The sequence below is a fragment of the Zootermopsis nevadensis genome, unplaced genomic scaffold (assembly GCF_977971745.1).
Source record: "Zootermopsis nevadensis isolate Lab colony 2312 unplaced genomic scaffold, Znev_1.0 Znev_ptg000021l, whole genome shotgun sequence".
NCBI classification, from domain to species: domain Eukaryota; kingdom Metazoa; phylum Arthropoda; class Insecta; order Blattodea; family Termopsidae; genus Zootermopsis; species Zootermopsis nevadensis.
Genome location: NW_028259153.1, coordinates 6,590,440 through 6,602,718, shown reverse-complemented (window position 1 = coordinate 6,602,718; position 12,279 = coordinate 6,590,440). Strand labels below are relative to the sequence as shown.

The following is a 12,279-nucleotide window of genomic DNA, read 5'->3' as shown; positions in this document are numbered from 1 at the left end:
GACGCAAGCAAAATATTCACGTCGAGATAGCTTTGGTGCAACGAACGTCCATTCGTCGGTGTCCGGGTAATAAACTTCCACTGAGTTTAGGGGACTGAAAAGACTAACATATCCACCAGCGACGTATACTTTGTCTGTAAAAAGAAATTAGCCATACGACACGAACTGTACACATATTTGGTGTAGGGAGACGAATTAAACTAGTCCATGCAGAGCACAGACATGGGACAATCCCTACTTAAACTTGTAAATCTATTAATGATATTGTATTAATGTCCCCCTTCGAGACTCAAAAACATATTACATTCGTATTATTTGAGAGCCATTTTGATAGTTTGATGGTTGTTTGCATTCACCCCTAGTGTACACTAAAAAAGGCAGAAGACGACGCACAGGGACAGCTTACGAGAGCAGAAGAAACCATCACGCACTCGGAACTTCAAGCCGTTGCAGTCTGTGAAATAACGAAGTCCGTAGCACGGATAAAAGAAAGGGATAATGAAAGAATATTGGATAATGGAGGGAGGGAAACTAAGTTCAAGAGCGAAGAGGAATGCCTTGATGATGAAGGCAAAATGTTCGTCTGAAACGTCGGCAGAAGCCAAACGACAGCCATCTTCGTACTCGCTGCCGTGAGAACCTCAAATCCCGCGATTCCTTCAAACGTTCTTGCGTCCTTACACGCGGACAGACAGACAGACGCCTCGCCTTCTGCACTAATTCACAAATTTCTGTTTCAAGCATTTACGTACCATTCAGTGCAGCCGCACTTGCATAGCTTCGCCCTGTGTTCATGGGAGCGATCAAAGACCACTGGTCCGTCTCGCAGTCGTATCTTTCGGCCGTACTGTAAAACTCATGAACAACTCCACCGCCCATGGCGTACACTGAACCTCGCAGAACCGCCACACTTAAATAGCATCTGAAACGAAAAAATGTATAGTCTCTCCTATGCTCATTTATTACGATTTAGATGCATTTCCTCTCGCAGAAAGCAATTGCTCGCTCGTCATTGTTAAATGATGCGATAACGAAACACCAAGATCAAGTCTGTCTTACCAGAAATTGTGTTCATTCTTTTAAAGGTCTTCCGGGGAAGTTTTTCGGTCGTGTGTCTAGTCCGGACTAATGCATGAAATAGCATTAAAATATATTTAATTTTATTTGTGGTTTATTGAACAACTGAGGAAGACCTGAAATCAAGAGGACCTAGTGTCAAAAGATTTCGTATTTTAAGGTTTTAATTTATTTTCAGACATAACAGAGAATAGTAGTTTCTGAATCGTTGGCTGATGAACATTACTTATGCTAAAATAAAATTCCATTTAATACGAACGTAAATTTATGCCAGTTATGAGAGATTCTTACGCATTAACCTCAAAATTCGTTCCGTATTTCAGAACAGTATTTGCTGACACATTCTGATTGATAGCTGACTCATAAGAACTGATAATACATTAAACAACGCTTAATTACTGAACTTTGAAACTAATCTAATCTACTGGTTGGTTGTGGCATTGCCTCAGTACTAGGTCTCCAAATACAGTATGGAAATGTGTAAAACACTTGAACAGGATCTCGACATCAAAGGTACAACAGGCTTAAGATGCACCATATATTTTGTCTACTGAAACTGTTATGATGGATGTCAGTCTCATATTCCCAGGGTTATACATTATCTCCATTACATGTCAATTCTTTATTATTATCTGTGTGCTGTATCAACAGCCTGATGGCCAATTACAGATACAGCACAGAGATGTGCTCACGAACACAATAAAACATCACATTAATAAAGTTAAATATTAGTCTGATTAGAAAATATAGCGAATCACTAAAAAGTTTGGTCTTGAGAAATGAAGTTGCAGTGGCCAGTCAGCCATGTCAGCCCCTGGGCTGTCAACATTTCAGATTTTTCACTGCCACACAATACCACTGACATCAACATATCATTAGTGCCAGGGTGGGGGAGTGTAAGCCCATAAACATAAGTTTCCAAGAAGTAAAGAATAGTTTTCAGAAAGTTGTGACAGATTTGGTTCACTAATTTCTTCAAAAATGTATAACACAATTTAGACATGAGCTTATGGATGAAGTTGTGGTTTTGATATGAAAGTATAGTACCAGACTGCTTATATAGAAGGCTTGGGAACCAAGGCTTTTCAGAACTTCTTTATTTTCGAATTTAATTTAGAATAACACTCATCGAATACCTTCAAAGCCAGTGGTTAGTAATTTTAAACAATTTTTTTAATTTTTATGTAGTGGTGGCTGTTTTGAACATAGCATCATTGAGTTGTTTTGTTATTGGTCTGAATTCAATGTTATATCCCACGTTTGCTTTATTGTTGGTGGACTAATCGATGTTAATGTTGGCATTGTATTCAGAATTTCAAATACAATGTAATTGTCTGTATTCGGCTCTTGGTTTAAAGTTAGATATCTACCCATTCACCCTGCGTATATCTCTGTTGGGCTAGGTTAGATTGTTAGGGTAGACACGTGTGTCTACATAAAATTTAGGCTTTCTGCGTGGTCAGTTCTTGCATTAGGTAGGCACCTGCACATCGGTCTATGACGAATTACTGCACATATAATAGGATTTGTTTCATGCAGTGTGCACGATGTATACAAAATGCCACGAAGTAAATCTAATAGGAAGCCGTTTGTATGTCATTTTCGGCGTTCTCGTCTATTAACTTTTGGCTTCTGCGTTTGTTTAATTCTGCGGTTATAATTTAGTTTAATTTAGACATTACGCTCATGTCATCATTAGAACATTGAGGTTATAAGATTCTGAAGAAGTTAATCATACTGCGTGCGCTCTGGTGGCAAACGTTATGTTGGGGCAGCTGAAACTTTTTCGATCAATTCCAAGCCACGACCTGTGGCTATACTAGTATCCCTGGTTTCAGCGGTAATGGTGCCGTGTTGATGTTAAGTCGCAACAATATTGTAACATTTTTAAATTAGGTATGTAATACTGAGTGTGGATAATGATTTTATACTTTATTATGTGTACTTGATTTGCAAGAAGTGCGTAATCATATTTGTAACCTTTTTTATTGTCCAAAGCCTTGTGGGAAAACTTTGAATATTCTTTTGTCCTCAATTACTTCATGAAGCAATTTGACAAACCTGTCTCCTTCTTTCCTTTGTGGGGGATACAGTTTGTCGGGAAACTTGTTATATACAGATCAGTTATGAATGGAATATTTAAACCTTAGAATCAAAGTATTTTCGGCTAGTAGAAGTAGTGCCCATGACCAGCTTTCATTTTTAAAAAGCCTATTCTGATTAGGGCTTCCTACATAAAGAAATCAGTACTGTATGAATGGTTGTATACATATACTTCAGTAAAAATAGTATAAGTATGTGAGAACATTGTGGAAGTGAAACTTATAAAAATGCAAAGGTATTTTTAGTGCATCGTAGTAAAGTATTGTCTTAAATTTTTATGGACATAACCCAGTCATAAGAATAATGATGTGGTTGCCAGAATGAGGAATTTTGCATTTGAATGCATATCACCTGACACTGCAGACTTTAACTGAACCAAGCCAATGTGGGATGAAAAAGAGTTTTTATAAATATTTTAAGTCTGTAGTGCTTTGTGTTTTCAGGTGATTATAGTAACAGTCACCTAGGATGCAGCGACGAGGAGGGAAGCGGATTCGGATGGATGATCCTCCACCACCAGAATATGAGTCACCAATGACACCACTAGATGGAAGTGGAACAGAATTGCAGGAGCCATACACCTCTTACACCCCCTACAGCAATCAGCCTGCCACCCCGCTGCATACAGGGCATGTCAGGAATTATTTTCCTTGTTTTTTATTTCCAGTTTCCGCTTAATTTTATTACTTCATAAAGCTTATGTTGCATCATGTCCATGTGTTTGTGTGTCTCCACTTAATGGCTTTATAACCATTTTGGATATATTCATGAAACCAGGTACAAACTTCATCCCACTAGTGGACATTCTTAATGTAATGGATGCGTAATGAATTATAAACCTTAGGTGCTCATATTACAGGTCTGATTTGTATGGTAATAGTGAATACAGTGAAGCAACAGCAAGCCAAGCTTACCAGCTATGATCAGACAGGCCAGTATGGTTACCAGAGTCCGTGTAACAGGTTTGTACAGTCAGATTTTACTCTGGTGTTCTTTTTGTTTATCCTCCTGTAATTTCTGAAAAGGAAGGAAATGCATGTGCTCACTTTTTCGTCTTTCCCACCTTTTAACTTTTGAACCAGATGAGATGTGAGGTTCTTACAGATGGGTATCTTTTGGGATGTGTTGAAGGCAGTGAGCTTTTTTGAAACATAAACTATTACCTACCAGACTGCATTTTGCTACATTCCAGAAGACAGCCATCTTCAACTCTTGAACCAGTTTTGAGAATTTTGTGAAATGTGGTATGAGCATCTTTGCGTTGAAGCCATTCCCTTTGTTTAGAGTATCCATTGTGGACTTTTAAAGATCAACATGTGATTATTTTATTTTTGTCTTGGTGTTACGTTGGATTGTAGCACTGAAAGAATTAGTCTGGAAATGTGATGGTATTTTATTGTGTACATTTAGAGTTGCTCCTGAGCTTGAATGTTTATGGAGGTACAATTCCTTGTATTCTTAACTTGATAATATGTGGGCATGATTGGTCATCTTCAAGCTGTCGCTATTCTTACCCTGGGGAAAGATCCCAAATACCTGTTAGATAGAGTTCTGAATGGGACTCAGTGTTATTTTACTGACTGAGCTCTCCTGGGTGTACTGTATACTTGTCTGAATTTTATAACTTAAGTTTGTAGCCTATATTAATTTGAGTGATTCTTTCAAGATTTATGACATTTGTCGTTTCATTATATGAATACTGTGTTCGATATTGTCCATTGTCTTAGGTGTATTAGATATTTTGAGAGTTGGCTGTACGCCAAAGACGTAGTGTTTGTCAAATATACCTGGATAATGGATGATGCCTAAGGTAGAATTTGTATAACTAACTCAAGTCTTGCTCTTCCTCTAACATTATTTTGTTCTATACAAGTTGATGGTGTCTAGCTGGAGTCTTTGCATGTTGCTGGTTCAGTGGCTGGATTAATTGTATTGTGTTGTCATATTTCAGCTGCCCCTCATCGCCAGTGACAACTTTAGTAGTTACCGCACGGCGAGGCGGTCTGTCAGTGGAAGAGCCAAAACAACGACGCCCTGGAAGAAGACCCATTTCAGAGTTGACGGCTGAGGATGAGAACAGCTGTATTACATTATCAGATAAGGGAAGTGGCTACTCCACAGGAGAAGGCACAATGTGTGTCCTGGTTTATCGACAGAAGATCAGATACGCAGGTGCAGCGCAAGTTAAAATATTTGTGATCAGTATCTGTCAATAATTTAATTAGTATTTTAAATATAATGACATAAGTTATGAGATCGTGCGAGTGCAAATGGGAATATGTAATGTTATTACACCGAGGTCCTATTCGGTGTTATCCAAGACCCAAGAGGATGAATATTTTGAAGGATCTGGACGAGCGTATCAATAATACTGAATACCCAACACATACAATTGCACAATACATGACGACTAGCAACCAATGTTTGGAGAGGTACCGACACTCAACGCCTTTTACATTCTTACAGAACACCCGAAAGACTGGTCCATTAATTTGGGACTCAATCTTTAAAACAAATACTTAATATATATTAATGACAAATTTGTTTTGGTGCCAGTGGCCCAGAACATAATGAAAAAACACAGTAAATGCTTTTTTACATCAGATAGAATAATAAGCTCAGACATTCTGGCATTCCTTTGCATGGATTGTGAAACACTGAATTACAAGGGTAGTGCCAATAGTAAAACAAAAGATGTCATTACAGACATATCAGACACAAAATATAACTGTATCTTCAGCACACTCACTTTTAGATCTCAGCAGTCCTGTGTCACAGAATATACTTGGGTCATCTGATGAAATGATTAGAGACACTTTTGTAGCTTCAGTAATGAGCAGTAATCGTTTTGAATTGTTCCTTGGCCATTTACATGTGAATGACAATAGCGCCCAACCACCAAGAATAGACCAGAATTATGACAAACTGTATAAGATCCGTTCCTGTTAGAATTGTTGTCCAAGACATTCAAGGACTGCTACAAGCCATCTAAAGTCCAGTCAATCGATGACTCAATGATTCGATTCAAAGGGTGCTCAGTCTCCGCCAATACATGCCTCAGCAACCCATAAAAAGGGGGTATAAGGTATGGGTACGAGCAAATGCCAGTGGATATTTATCTGAATTTTAGATATAAACTGGAAAAATTGGCCAGACAACAGAAAAACATTTGGGAGCTAGAGTGGTTCAGGATCTAACAAAACATCTTGAAAGAAAAAACCATCAAGTTTTATTTTGACAATTATTTCACATCTGTACCACTCGTGAAGATCCTACAAGACAAGGGACTTTACGCCTGTGGCACAGTGAAGAGACAAAGAGTAGGGATGCCAAAAGATTTCAAGAATGAGAGACACGTGAAAAGAAGTGAATTTCATGTTAGGGCCAGCAACTGTGGCATTACTGGTGTAATTTTTATAATCCTGCCACAGTATCTGCTTATGTTCTCATTTTTTAGTGGTGCTGTTTATAGCAACAACGAAGTAGTGGTCATTCTGAAATCCTGCACAAATTAAAAATGTTTCCTTCAAGGATCACAATAACTTCTAGTCTTTATGTAGAAAACATTACACATGGTTGATCAGTGACCTTTGTAGACAAAAGTTTGCACATATTTGTATAGTATAAATTTAATTTTTGTAAGATTTGAGGTTTTCACAGCGGTGAGTATGAAGATTTCTGTCTTCTGGACCGCACTACACAGCGCAACAACCCAGAAGACAGAAATATTAATTTAATTTTTGCTGTAAAACAAAACAAAGTTTGTTTTTGCTATTGAGACTTAGGAACGAGTTATCATAGTACTTTGCATAGTGAAATATGGCATTGTTTATTCCTAAATATCTTATAAAATTATTTGTATACAGCTGATTGTTATTACTTGAAAGTGGAATTTAACTTGGTTATAGGTGATTTGTTTTGTTATTGTCAAGTGTGTCTTGATTTTTCTCTCATAGTAATCTCAGGTGATGATTTTTTCTCTTAGTAATCTCGAGTGAAAAGCGACAACGTTTCCTATAGAATGTGATAATGGAGGTGATCTCTACAGCTGCTAAGAACCCCATGGAATCCAGGCTCCTTTCACATCTGCAGAGCATCTTGAACATGTACGACCAAAGTTTCATTTGAGAACATGCATAAAACCATAATGACTGTTTTTGTGAGTCAGTCTAGGTGAAAATATCAACTGAAAATTTGTATTGGAGCATTACATTTTGTGTGTGTAGTGCAGAATTTTTATTATACATGCGCTGTTGTTAAATTATTTGGATATAAGTTTGTCAAACCAGCATTGTTTAAATGCTTCATTGTGTGACTAACTATCTGTGTGGTAGAACTCTCCATGAAAAGTAGCCACTCAGATTGTCAGAAAATGTTCCCCTTTTGTGACACCTGAATACTCATTAGCATGTTCACAAGAGACTACCTCTGGACCCTATCTTGAGCCATATGAATTCAGTTCACATCCTTAGATCCTGTCTCTTAAAATCTTTTTTTATATATTTCTACCATAAAAACATCAGGAGCTGTCTGTTTTCTTTGCATATTCTGGCCAATTTTTATGTGCATTTTTAATTTTTCTCAAGCATCATCACGGATACGTTCAGCTGAAACGTTGGTAACAGCCTACAAGACGTACGTAGTGTCACAACCCAGAAGACGCCATTGGAACCTCAGATCTCAGCCTGTTTGTTATAAAGTTACTATCATACCACACTGAATTTAGCGTAATTCACTGATGTAACATTGTCTGCAGTTGTGTTATATTTTATAATAACTAATTTATTACACACAATTTAAATACTTTTTTCAGATGGCTTGGACTGTGATGATCCTGAAATTGCATCCCTTTGCCTTGATGGAATCAGATGTGCCATCCGGATAGCTTGCATTTTCCACACGACGGTTAGCTGATATTCTGTGTTGAACTTTGTTTTGTACAACACAGTTTCTACAGTGTTCCCTAAGGAGAGCTTATTTTAAGTAATGTGCACTTCTTACAAAGTCATGTAACTCTTATTTCAGCTGGAAAGGGAAGCGTGTGTCCAGGCTCTGGCCAGGTTCACATTGCGTACTGCTAACTCACCTATCACTGCGATGAAGGCTAAGAATATTGATACCATTAAAACTCTCATCACTGTTGCTCATACTGATGGTAAATATTTAAATTTTATTTTAAAAACAAAATGATAATGTGCTGGTTGATGCATTACAAGTGACATGATTGGTCGATTGTCTGATATTTGGATCTGTTACTCATTGAATGTTGCAGCCTATTATTTGAAAATATATTCTTTTACCATTATTTATGATAATTATATACTGAAATTGTATTGATAGGAATGACGACAAAGAAGTATTTGGTTTTATTCTTGACATGGAGAACGGACATCCTCGCAGAGGTTTTTCATGATTTTCTTTTATATATGGCACTACCACAATGATTACTTGTCCTAATAGGTAAATTTATGCAGTGCTTCAGATTCACCAAGTTGTAAGTCACATTGGCAAAAAATTCGTAACAGTACTGAAGATAATTGACTCCTTGAATAAGCGACCCATATAATACATGTGATGTTCTCAGTTCTGCAGTTTGTGTCTAAGAAGACATGATAAGTTGTTAAGTACATGTTAGCAGAGCCATTTGCTGTGGGTGGGGTCCATCATAATTTTATTATGATTAATAAATGTTGCTACAAATTCTTAGAAATTCACTTTATGTTTCAGGTAATTATCTGGGAAGCTCATGGCTTGACATAGTGAAGTGCGTTTCACAGCTAGAACTTGCTCAGTTGGTGAGTACTGGAGTTAGACCTCAGTTTATATCTGGACCCAGGTCACATATTCCTTTCCAGATCCTCTGAAGCTGAATCTCAGCTCTTTTGATCGTAAGTACCGTCGAGTTTTCAGTGTACATGTGCATGATGTTTACTTTCATAATTTTAACTTTTCAGACATGTTTTTCAACAGTGCATGGGTGTGTATAGATTTTTACTTGTCTGTCTGTTCATCTGTCATCATTATCTGTTATCATTTGGATAAATGAATCTTAATTAAAATTGGTATTGCATGTTCTTACTAATGTTCATCATCCAAATGGAATTTTGACCATAATGAGACAAAGATGTATCTTATGTGAGACTTGAGGTTTTCATTGTCTTGAAGATGTTGATTGTGATCTTCTGGGTTGTAACATTGTATAATCTTGTGGGTGATTGCCATCATTTCAAAGGAATGTATTCTGACATTTTAAAATGGTTTTTCACTATCCCTGTCAGAAATAATTTTTGTTGTAGGAAAAGTTGAGTTATATTTGATTATTTACTTGCAGCTAGCGTAAAAGAATCAATCGAAGAGACGAGTTCACAAAGCGTTGTTGTTGCAGTGGAGAGAATCTTCACAGGTTCCACTCGATTGGATGGCGATGCCATTGTAGACTTCGTTTGTGCCCTCTGCCAGGTGAGAATACTTTTTCAAGCATGTGCATTATTCTGTACCGAGCCCAGTACTCCACATTCATACTTACATTCATGCCTTTTGCTTACTTCATACATATTGTTGCAGACCAATTCTCTTTTTCTTAAATGTTTTTTCAGTGTTTCACTTGGTGTAGCGTTTAAATATGTTGTGCTTTTAGGGACCACTAAATTTCACAGAATTTTTGTGTCTGTATGGAATCCTAAGAAAAGTAAAGGATGACTAACTACCTTATTCAGGTTTCACTTGATGAGTTGGCACATGTGGCTCATCCGCGGATGTTCAGCTTACAGAAGATTGTTGAGAATTCAGATGTCATAAAGAGTAACACACATTCCCTTAGCGGCCAGTAAAGTAATCTGTCCAAGCATATACAGTTACAAAACTAAATACTGTATATGAACATGACAAAAACTACAACCAGCAAAACAGTCATTTAGAATAAATAGTTTGATAAAATTAAATTAGGAGAAGAATTTATTGAGGGAATACTTAAGAACTGTTATTATCCAGTTGACTTTCTTAAACACTGAAGATCAGGATATACAAAATAATTTTGTTTTGTTTTATTTGGGTGTGAAATATAAATGTAAATATTGTTTTGAGGAAAGAAGATAGATTGCAAGTGCTTGAAAACAAAGTATCCTTAAAACTACTGGCACCTAAGAAGGCTGAAGCAAGTGAACAATGTAGTATATATGATTTGCATGGGTCATGCAGTTTTGTTAAAATAGTGAATAGGGGGCTGCAATGTGCTAGGCATGTGGTATGGGTGAGGGAAACAAGGAATGCATACAGAAATCTTCTGGGAAACCATCTTGGAAACTTTGCACTTGGAACATCAGATAGGTAGTAGTGTTGTATACCTGTAATCTAATTACGGGAATCATAATAACCACATATAGCACATATATGATTAATTATAAGGTAGAATCAGTAGGTTACTAAATAAAGTGTAGTAGTTATATTGTAGACCTTGTGTAGAAAGCAAGACTTTCCATTTCCAGCTGTTCTAAGCAGGGGCGACAGGAAGCCAGATAAGTTCATTGAAAAGGGTTCCAATTATAGTCACAGATAGAGGAGGCCTGCCGAGGTCAAGGGGTCGCGGTCCCCGGGAGTTTATCGTGTCCTCTAATTGGATCCAGAACCACGCCTTGGGACGACACGTTACAGCTTGTTGCATCAGCTTGCATGTAAAAAACTGTCACTGACGTCACAAGGGCGATATGCATTTCGAAGACACATTGGACATATCATTTTACTCGTCAGGGGGAAACTCTGCTGGTCTACGCATTTATCTATATATAGTGAACATTCTTTGTCATATGACTGTACTCATCTGAATTATTAAATAAATCATCAATCGTCGAACGTCTTCTCGTCAGACTAGGCATTGACCTTTAAGCTGTGTATTCAAACCTACCATCGCCGACCGTCATTCCTAGCCGCTCGGGAATATTGCACTCCTGCGGGACTGGCCAATCCCCCGGGATACAACAGTAGGATGACATTAAGGTGAGTGATAGATAAGTTGTGAAAATTGCAGCTGGATAGAAGTGATTGATAGGTTGTGAACGTTGGAGGTGGATAGAACTGGCTGAAATGTTGTGATGATTGAAGATGGGTGGATCTTTCTCAGGATTGTGTTCAGTGGTAAGCTTCGGTATTAGTGGTGTTGATCTTCAGATTCATCCACAACAGTTTCTGTAAAATAATTATATAGTAAAATATATGGTAATGTCGTAGGTCAGCAGGTCAGGCAATTACTTGCAGAGGCCCAGGTCTGTTCAGCTGGATTTGGGGTGGATAAAGTGGCACTAGTACAGATTTTTCTTTCACTGGTGTTCCATATTCACTCATACATCATGGGGGGGGGGGGGGCAGACAGACAAAGGACCCATTAGCAGCTGCAGTTTTATTGGGGATACTAGGAATGACCCGTACTTCAAGTGCCTGAGCACAGCTGGTTCCATCTTTTTTGTTGGCTCGATCTATAGACATTTTAGGTAGGACTCCTTGGACGAGGGATCGGCCCGTCGCAAGGCCTCTACCTGTACACAGGACAGCACAAGACAGAAAAACGCGGACAAACATCCATGGCTTGAGTGGGATTCGAACCCACGGTCCCAGCGACCAAGCGGCACAAGGCCCACGCCTCAGACAGCGCGGCCACTGCGGACCCCAGTTTTGTTGCGACAAAGTCTTAACTTGCCACAACAATAACAATTAAAAGTAAATGTTCAAAGCAATATTATTTTATGTTATATTCTCTTGTGGATTTGTGATACCAGAACTGAATTGTGTTTCACTCTATAGGTTGGATCAGACAAGTTGTTTGCTGGTCTGCTGATCAAGCGTGTAGTGCAACTGGAGCTCATCCAGACAAATGACAACATCGTCTTTTTTCCTGCAACTTCACGGAAGGAAGATCAAGAAAACTTGGCACTTGCTCAGGTAGTTATGTTTCACATAGAGAAGAAGAAGAAGAAGAAGTCAGAGAATAGGAAAGAATGGATTACAGATGAGTTACTGATCATGCTGGAGGAAAGACAGAAACTTAAAAACTCTACCAAACCGGAGGATCAGCGGCAGTACAGAATCCTGTTAAAAGAGGTGCTAGAC

General features: G+C 38.1%; 1 protein-coding gene across 12 annotated transcripts; it reads left to right on the top strand.

The window, feature by feature from the left end:
- Nucleotides 1-2,875: 2,875 nt before the first annotated feature.
- LOC110836066 (uncharacterized) lies at nucleotides 2,876-12,112 on the top strand. 12 transcript variants are annotated; one of them, XR_015536255.1, is made up of 10 exons: nucleotides 2,876-2,973; nucleotides 3,624-3,809; nucleotides 4,040-4,142; nucleotides 5,132-5,352; nucleotides 7,994-8,085; nucleotides 8,206-8,335; nucleotides 8,908-8,975; nucleotides 9,512-9,639; nucleotides 11,655-11,889; nucleotides 11,974-12,112. XR_015536255.1 is itself a non-coding variant. In XM_087353142.1 (8 exons), the coding sequence occupies exons 2-8, from the start codon at nucleotides 3,728-3,730 to the stop codon at nucleotides 9,518-9,520; spliced, it is 705 nt and encodes a 234-aa protein (XP_087209268.1). In that variant the 5' UTR covers nucleotides 2,876-2,973; nucleotides 3,624-3,727; the 3' UTR covers nucleotides 9,521-11,541. The 12 variants fall into 12 exon arrangements, 4 of the variants coding, with proteins under 4 accessions (XP_087209268.1, XP_087209264.1, XP_087209266.1 ...); XR_015536253.1 differs by having other exon boundaries at nucleotides 8,908-9,068; nucleotides 11,664-11,889; XR_015536252.1 differs by having other exon boundaries at nucleotides 8,908-9,068.
- Nucleotides 12,113-12,279: the final 167 nt, after the last annotated feature.

Coding starts and splice junctions, on each gene's coding strand:
- LOC110836066 (XM_087353138.1), top strand. CDS start 3,728: ATGGAAGTGGAACAGAATTGCAGGAGCCATACACCTCTTACACCCCCT. Junction 3,810..4,039: donor GCCACCCCGCTGCATACAGG/GCATGTCAGGAA, acceptor CTCATATTACAG/GTCTGATTTGTATGGTAATA. Junction 5,353..7,993: donor ACAGAAGATCAGATACGCAG/GTGCAGCGCAAG, acceptor TACTTTTTTCAG/ATGGCTTGGACTGTGATGAT.